General features: G+C 38.9%; 1 protein-coding gene across 3 annotated transcripts in view; it reads right to left on the bottom strand.

Annotated features, from left to right (window-relative positions):
* LOC117995615 (LIM/homeobox protein Lhx9-like) overlaps positions 1-9,165 on the bottom strand; it is a 34,027-nt gene continuing 24,862 nt past the window's right edge. For 2 of the 3 annotated variants that reach the window (XM_034983606.2, XM_069508534.1), the window contains 2 exons: positions 1,045-1,280; positions 1-484 (listed from right to left, as the gene is read on the bottom strand). In XM_034983606.2, coding sequence (XP_034839497.1) covers positions 251-484; positions 1,045-1,280 — 470 coding nt within the window. In that variant the 3' untranslated portion in view covers positions 1-250. Of the gene's footprint in view, positions 496-1,044; positions 1,281-9,165 lie in introns of all 3 variants that reach the window. The other variant, XM_069508535.1, reaches the window with a different exon arrangement.

Genomic DNA, 9,165 nt, shown 5'->3' with positions numbered 1-9,165 from the left:
CGTGATTTTTTGTATGGGTATAGATAAAGACCTGGAGAGTGACATAGGCTACTTTTTATCCTAGAAAATTAAAGAGTTCCCACGGGATTTTTAAAACATAATTCCACGCGGACGAAGTCGCGGGTATCAGCTAGTTATTTCAATAATTGAGATAACAAAAATCGCTATTACCTACATAAGGACAAAGAGCACAAGTTTACTAGCCAGAAAAAGTTGGTGAAATCTGGTTTATCCGTACTTCTTTCAATTGTCAGTACATTTCATTAAAGCTCATTGGATGGGGAGTGTGAACCCTTAAATCGTCCAAAGCTTGCAGTGGTTCTGATAACATCAGTGTGCCAGGCACGCAGGGTGGAGGAACGCCTGCTGCCAGACTTCCGTTTGTTGAGTGACCCGCATTACCGTTCGATACTGACCCGTGGTGGTTGGACTCTTGCCTCATCATATTCCGGCGCCATTTCGCCCTTGCATTTTGGAACCATACCTACAAATAATCTACATTTGAAAAGTTCTCACGCCGTAAAACATACTATTAAAATATTATGCTACCACGCGATGCATGTTGAGACCATGCTATAGCAAAGGCTAATCAATTCGTCTGTAGTTTCTTTTTCACACGCTTCGAGTGGTGTCAGTAAGAATAGCATGTTATATTATGTAATTGTTTATTATTACTCAGCCTTTCTGTTTGTAAAACGAAATATTTGGCAAAAATTATGACAAAAATGCACTCAAATTTCTTAATAGGTATTAGTATCCTCTATAATAATAATAGAAAGAAAGGAAGAAAGAAAAGACGTTTATTTACCAAACTGTGCCACACATCACATCTTATAACTAAGAGCTAGTTATTCTGGCGCTTCTTCCACCTGAGCATAAGCCTAACGGGCTTCAAGCAAAAGAAGCGCCGGAACAAACTGTCATGTATGGCACAACCCAAAAAAGGGTCCCAGCTCAGCATCATGCTGTATGCCTTGTTGCACAAGAACATACAGCGCTGATTTTCAGCTATGTGTTTTATAATATGTTTTATAATGCACTGACCTGCAACACACGTTTGGAAAGACCAGTCTTTTGAGCCAGTTGCTTAAGATCCTTCGCGTCAGGATTCTGGTTGATTGCGAAGTACGATTTCATGGTGCGAAGCTGGTGGTGCTTAAAGCTGGTACGCATGCGCTTTGTTCGTTGAGTGTGACTTGACACGCTACCTGGAGACGCCACTGAGGAGTCGTAAGCCAGTGACTCCATGGAGGATGAGAGATCGCCGCGATGGAGTATTTCTGGAAAGATTCACACATTGTTACCGAAGAGTTTCTGCCATCACAAGTCCCTTGTTCGTCCTAATATTAATTAATGTACCTACGTTTACATCAGTAGTAGGTTCACAAGGGGAAGAAGAAAATGAAATTTTAAGTAGGTAGGTACCTACTTAAAGCTACACGGGTTCAACGATTTACACACAAATCTTTGAGCTCTTGTAACTTTGAAACATTTTAAAATTTTAAAAACGTTACGGAAATCTTGCAAACCACAGACACGGATATCTACTTATTTGTTCTAAAACGTGTCTACAAAATTTCATTGAGTGTTATTGGTTAGTATTTAAATGAGTTATATAAGTTAGTATTCAAACGAGTTATAAATAGTACAACCGATAGACGTTGGGGTCCCAAGGTGGAATGGCGACCTTGCACCGGAAAACGCAGCGTTGGAAGACCCCCCACTAGGTGGACGGACGGCATCAGACGAGCCGCTGGATTCAGGCGGCGCAAGACCGTGGCGTGTGGAAGTCCCTACAAGAGACCTATGTCCAGCAGTGGACGTTTATTGGTTGATGATGATGATGATGATGATTCAAATGAGAACCAAACTCGTGCGCAACTTGCCATAAATAAATAAGCAAAAAAACGCTCCAACCTAGCCATCGGTCTCGGCCACATCCTACAGTTTTTCTATTGTTGGTGACAGGAAGACCACGGACTGATGCTGCCTCTGATTGCAGATCCGGTTGTGGTTTCAGACAAATTGCATCGATTTCAGAGCTTTTTGCTGTTACATCACGAACACATTTAAATAAAATCGAGAATAGTGGAAACCGCGTTCAAATAAATTGTGTTTGTACTAACAACCAAAATATCGCCAATATTTTATTTACGTATGTACGCAATGATATTTTTTTTCTGGATAAATTTCATTTATCTATTACTTTTATAATAGGTATATGTACATAAAATTATTTATTTAAAAATAATTTCGTTATTACGTATATAATGTAAAAATATTTACATTTATACGCGCATGATACCTATTATTATAATTTCATTTATATTTTATCAAAAATACATGGTTTTATACTATTAACGAACAAAATCAGTAGGTACCCTTATTATAAATGCGAAAGTTTGTTTGTTTGTTGGTTTGTCCTTCAATTACGTCGCAACTGTGTGACGGGTTGACGTGATTTTTTGCATGGGTGACCAAATGGCATGGCATAAAGACCTGGAGAGTGACATAGGTTTATCCCGGAAAATTAAAGAGTTCCCACGGGATTTAAAAAACCTAATTCCACACGTACGAAGTCGCGGGCATCAGCTAGTATAAAATATACGTAAAACAGCATGAGTAGATATCAAAAGCGTGTGATGCATAAAAAAATTAATAACCTTTCCAACAGTTACATGGCTGTCCGGGCAAATAACAGGGGATGATAAATGTTAAAATAATTGAAAGATCGTGATCTATAGATAGTATCATATCGGTGGTTGGTTAGAAAGAGCCGGTGGCTTAATTTATTAGTTTCTCGCCCCAAACCCCTGGGTGGTTGCGGTTAAGCGCACCGCTCAAGAACAACTAATTATTTATAATTAAATATTACAAACCTTGTTTCGTTAATTTACTAACCGTTATGAAAGACGGGCTAGAAAGAAAAAAGTCCATTTATTTTTTCCCGTCTCATAGAGTCCACAGGTGACCGGAAGGCCAGGAGTACCTCGACGCGCATTATCGCATAATATCAGCCTGGCGACATTATAATAATAGGTAATGCTGACAACACTCTAGACACCTTTTCTTATTGAAATTAAATTAAATATTTTTAACAGTTTTTTAAATCCCGTGTGAACTCTTTGATTTTCCGAAAAAATCACCTATCCAGGTCTGTAAATAAGTATATCCATGTAAAAAATTACGTCGATCCGTTGTTAGGTTGCCGGTGGCGGCACGATTGAAGGACAAGCTAGCAAGCTAACAAACAAACACACATTCGTACTTATAATATGGGTAGGGATCAGGCCCATCTTCCCCACATGGGCACTCTGGGCACGTGCCCAGGGCCCACCATAGATAGGGGCCCAGCCAGATCACCGAACTATAACCAACCGACCGATATTTTATTAGCAAAAAACATATTTATTTCGATAAAATCAAAGGTCAAAAAGGCCCACTCAAACAGAGGACCATAGAGATAGTTAACTATAGTCAAGACTGACTTATATTTGATCCTTCTCGTTTACTCCCGACCCACTACTCTGTCAAGGTCATATTCAAGGCCTAATTATTCTATATATATATATATCCAATAGGTAGGCCTCCAATAGGTTAAAGATGGCCCTGTAGGGATAGAGCAATACGAACTGGAAATGGTTCGTTTTAAAATATTATAAAATACCTACTTACCTAAATACAAATTACTTAATACTTAGTATAGTTTTAAAGAAGAGCTGGCTTGTGTTGCAATGAGTCTATGTATCTCTATTCTCTATGTATTTGATGGTAGGTGCTATGTCAGAAGCCTTACTGAAAGTCCCAAAAATTACTAAGTTTTAACTCAGTCGGATAACAATGCTTCATCCATTTGAGCCTCAATAGCTCAACCGGTATAGGAGTGGACTGAAAACCGAAAGGTCGACGGTTCAAATCCCGCCTGTTGCACTATTGTGAAAAAAAAAAAAAAAAAAAAACTTTTACCTGTAGTCCTGTACAGTTGTCCGGTCAACCGAACCACGGAAAAAAAATATTTTCCGGATATACGATTTAAAAATACAAATTTATTGTGGCCACTAAAAAAATTAAATATTAACACAGGTAACGAACCAACAGACAGCCACACAAACGTTATTATTTTTGTTTGAAATTGGAAGAATATGCGATGTAATCTAAATGACTGTCTGACTGACTGACTGACTGATCTATCAACGCACAGCTCCAACTACTGGACAGATCGGGCTGAAATTTGGCATGAAGATAGCTATTATGACGTAGGCATCCGCTAAGAAAGGGTTTTTGAAAATGCTATCTCGAAGGGGGTAAAATAGGGGTTTGAAGGGGTTTTGTGTAGTCTGCGCGGATGAAGTCGCGGGCATCAGCTAGTATTATAATAATTCTGATAATCTGCCGCTTACCTACTGTGTTAGTTATGTCATTCTCTAGGTATTTAACTACACCCATGCTAAAAATCACGTCGATCCGTTGCACCGTTGTGAATTGTGGCGTGATTGAAGAACAAACCAACAAACGAATAAACCAACACACTAACAAACAAACATTTTGCATTCGCATATATGTATACCTATAATATGAGTAGTGAATGTACGAAATGCGAAAGTACGTGTACCTATCTGCGATGTCTGTCTGTCTGATTGCTTTTCATGGCCAATCCGTTTAGCCGGTGTTGACATTTGGTACAGAGATAGCTTGGGTCTTGGGGACTGACTGACATAGGCTACTTACCTACTTTTGGTCCCGGAACAAAGAATTCCCTAGGAATATTTAAAACTTCTAAAACCAACATCTATGGTACGCGATAGGTCGAGATGCCAATCGGGGAGGGAACGCCCCGCTCCTCCGCACAGCCCCCGTGCTAGCACGGGTGAATTGCGGGTGTGCGTGGCGTCCCCCCGCCTCATACCCCGATTGCCATCTCGATGTCGTGTAATATACTTGATACGGAGTCAGCTTGCATCCTGGAGTCGGAAATTATACCTTTTCCCCAGCTAGGTGCTTACTATTTATCACAAAAAAATCAAAGAGTTCCCACAAAAATTAAAAAAAAACCTAAATACACGCGGACAAAGTCGCGGGCTTTATATAGTCTTTAATAAAATACAGTGTTAAGTACCAAAACAAACTTCAGTTCAACTTAAAATGATTCAAAACAGTCGTTGTTCAAAGGTATTGTACGCTCGTCCGGCTGGGTGAGGCGAGGATCGTACCTACACACGGAAACAATGATCGGTAGAATTGTATTTTTATTGCACACACAAAGTTTAATCTTATTATAAGTAGTTACTGTAGATCATAACATAAGTGATCTTATTATAATATTGTAATTATTGAATCTTCACAGGCCGTGACCTAGAGTCAGTGTGAGGTCTGTGTCCGCAGACTCACAACCTCTGAAATGCCAAGTCCCTTTTCGCTGGGTATACAGAGCACAACCGCTCTACAGACCACAGCGAAAAGAGACGGCATTATTATGCCGCCACAGTATCTATGTCCCTATCTTCGATCATCAAAACATAGCGGCATGTTTGTTTGGAAAAATACTAACGACTTCGCTATCTCGAGCAGTTGCTCTCACCATTAAATAACTAGATTTTATTGACAGAATTAACATGTTACCGACTTTACGTGAAACCGTTTTTTCTCTTTAAAACCCGGTAATAAAGCATCGCGGTCGTAAAGGCTTCGATATTAACGATTGGTTATAAAAAAATAAAGGAGCCATCCAGGAATACGTGTTTTATTGCACAGATAGGCGCCGCGGCCTGTGGTACGAGTTAAAAGTTAAATAAGGTTTTTAAAATTTACCATCTTCACCATAATCAACCCATTCCCGTACTGAGTACGGATCTTCTTTCAGAATGAAAAGAGTTTGGCCATAGTTTACCACGCTGGTCAAGTGCGGAATGGCAAACTTCACACATGTTTGAAAACATTGTGGAAAACTCTCAGAGCGGTTACGGCGATGACGCACTACACTTCCGTCATCCGAGTTCTATCCGTCATCCGCGAGAAGACCAGCGATTATCTACGACATACTTCATAAGCTTCCATGCTAAACAAAAACCTTTTATAATAAAATCCCGCAAACTATTTTGGACTTACCTTTGCACAAGTTTAAAAAATCTATTAAAAATATGCTCCTGAAAAAGCATATTACACAATTGAAGATTATCTAAATGATAAAAGAGCGTGGATTTGACCTGACTCGTTCCAGCAACGCACAAGACTGCAAATACTATTTTATACATGGCATAATCTTGTACCTATATCAAATATTTGAAAAGAGCAACCGCCGAGTTTCTTGCTGGTTCTTCTCGGCAGGAAAGGCATTCCGAACCAGTGGTAGATGCATCCGACTATTCGTAAGCACTTGTAAAAGTTTATACGAATAAAAAAGATTTTCATTTTCATTTTCGTTTTCATTTTCAAAAAGAATGTATTTTTACGGACTCGGATCTCATGTAGTGCGTAACCCCTCTTACGGATGACTGAAGTGTAGTGCGTAATCGCCGTCAGGCATGCAGGTTTCCTCATGATGTTTTCCTTCACCGTTAAAGAAAAATTGCGCCGAAGTTCGAGTAGGTAGGCCCAGTATCGATCCCCGGCCCCCCCGACCGGAAGGCTGACGTTTTAACCCATACGCTATCACCGCTTTTTTACTATTATTTACTTTTTGTTATTTACTTTATTTATTTTTACTTTACCAACTGACGCGCTACGGCGCAGTTTTTAATGGGCGCCTTTTTCATAAACCAAAAGTCAATATGTGATGCAATTTCTCCCTTTTGAAATGTTCTAAATGACGGTAAAAATTCAACTGAAATCCACTGGTATGTACTTATACGTTTACGTATTTATAGAGCCAGTAAAAAAAGGAAATCGTGTGAATATTTTGTGTGCGTTGCTCTAAGATATTTTAAAAACTGTTTTTGAATCAGGGTTTTGATATTTTGGTTAACCCACTTGCTTTTTATTATTAGATGATGATTTCATAGGAAAGAAATTATTAAAGAAGATGGTTCAAGGGCCGTTGTGGCAAAATTTCATGACATGACGTCGTCTCCGCAAGTATTGTGAAAGGGCCCATAGGGCATTCTAACATCCTTACAGGGCGACGTCGCATCGCAAGAACAACGTTCACACTAATTCACACGCAAGCACGATGCGTTCTGCGTTGTCGTAGTATTTTACAATGTGACGTCACACCGCAAGTAAGTAAAATAAAACATTATATTATTATGTATTAAAAACAACCCAAGGAATTAATCTCGCTGTAGTCTGTCACTTGGAACATTAAGCATTCATAAAATTTTGGTAGACCTTGTAAAACGATATTGATGTGAAAGGAAAGCTGCCAGTTTGGGTACATATTTTATTTAGATACATTCAGACCTTTGGTAGCTATCAAACAGTTCATGGTAAATCAAAGTATGCCATAGTTTAACGTTAACATTGCTTATACCAATAGTATCCTCAGGGCAATAGCTGACAGGTTCGATTTTCAGTTCTTGAACAACTATTGTTACGATTCATGTTTCCTCTATAGCAAAAAAAGATTCCGACGAATTAAGAACCTCCTCCTTTTTTTTTGAAGTCAGTTAATTAGTTAAATGCCGATTAGGTATCTGGATTTTTTAACTTTAAATCGGATACGGCACTTGATTGTTTTTGTAGTTTCTCTAATGTGGGTAGTTACAAATTCCAAAAGTGTCATGTTTGTTTTTCGATTGTTAATTAATTTTATAATTTAACTAGCTTATGCTCGCGACTTCGTCCACGTGGACTACACAATTTTTGAAAAAGCTATTTCACCCCCTTAGGGGTTGAATTTTCAAAAATACTTTCTTAGCGGATGCCTACGTCATATTAGCTACCTGCATGCCAAATTTCAGACCGATCCGTCCAGAAGTTTGAGCTGTGCGTTGATAGATCAGTCAATCAGTCACCTTTTCCTTTTATATATTTAGATTATAAGTCATTCCGAACCTTTCACATTCAAAAGTACTTGTAAAAAGTTTAATTAAATATGAAAAAATATGATTTGATTTAATTTGATTTGATAAGCTGTTGCTTGCTTTGTGCTTTTGTTTCCTATAATCACAATATTAAGTGAAATTCCGTGAGTGGGAAAATGTGTACCGCGAGTTGAACGCCAATGTGTCTATTGAAATACCTATCAGCTTTCTAGCGTCATCCAGACCGAAGCTATGAATGCTCGAAAATACGATGAAACGCTTCGAGAAAAGGTACGTAGTGCCCCGTCCTTTAGTTTGGCTCGTCTTGGCGGGGGCACTGCCGTGCCCCCTGATAAGAGGAAAGCCATTTTATTTTGGGAGGATAAGACACGCGCGTGTGTTTGTCCGTGCGTCACTCGTGGACATTGCTCAGCGAAATTCCGGCAAGTTTTACCGAATCCTACCACTTAACACTCTTTTTCCAATGTCACAGAACCGATCAAGGAGAATTTTTGTAGCGAATTAAATTTCGTGCGCTGAATTTCCGCTAGATTTGTTCCTAGCGCATTATATCGTCACCATTTATGGTCACTATGTTAAATCCAGCCATCGGTTGAAGAATTTTTTTTTAAGAAATCAGATTCGATCGGCACTTTTGGCCACCGCCGCCGCCTGACCGGAATGCCGCTTATCTGAACTCAACTATCTGAGGACACTCGGCCAATAAAGTTGTTAGTAGTCTGTATTGAGTAATAAATAAGTAGTCGTAGGTGTCGAGTACTGACAAGACAGCTTATCCGACATGCACTTTGAATAAATTCTGTAGTTTTCTACACACCTACTACCTATAACCTACCCATACGACCTGTATATAGAGTCTAGACTTATTTATTTATCAAAGCAATGGCAGTCTTTGGTAGCCTTATGAGTGGCAGTGGCTTTGAGTCAGTTAAACATTATGTAGTGTCTAATATTTATTTAGTAAACTATTATTTATTTAGTAAATATTAGACCATTGAGAATGGTATACTGAAACATACCTACATGTAATAATATTATGAGTTATGACATAGATAGGTATTATTTTATCATCATCATCGACCCACTACTACTATAAGTCCCGCAAATTGCTATTGCACTGGAACGATGTCTCATTATGGAAATGACATCATTTTGACGTCAATATACTATGAGCTCGAAAGTTCAG

The sequence above is a fragment of the Maniola hyperantus genome, chromosome Z (assembly GCF_902806685.2).
Source record: "Maniola hyperantus chromosome Z, iAphHyp1.2, whole genome shotgun sequence".
Taxonomy (NCBI): domain Eukaryota; kingdom Metazoa; phylum Arthropoda; class Insecta; order Lepidoptera; family Nymphalidae; genus Maniola; species Maniola hyperantus.
This window is presented reverse-complemented; position numbering and strand designations above follow the sequence as displayed.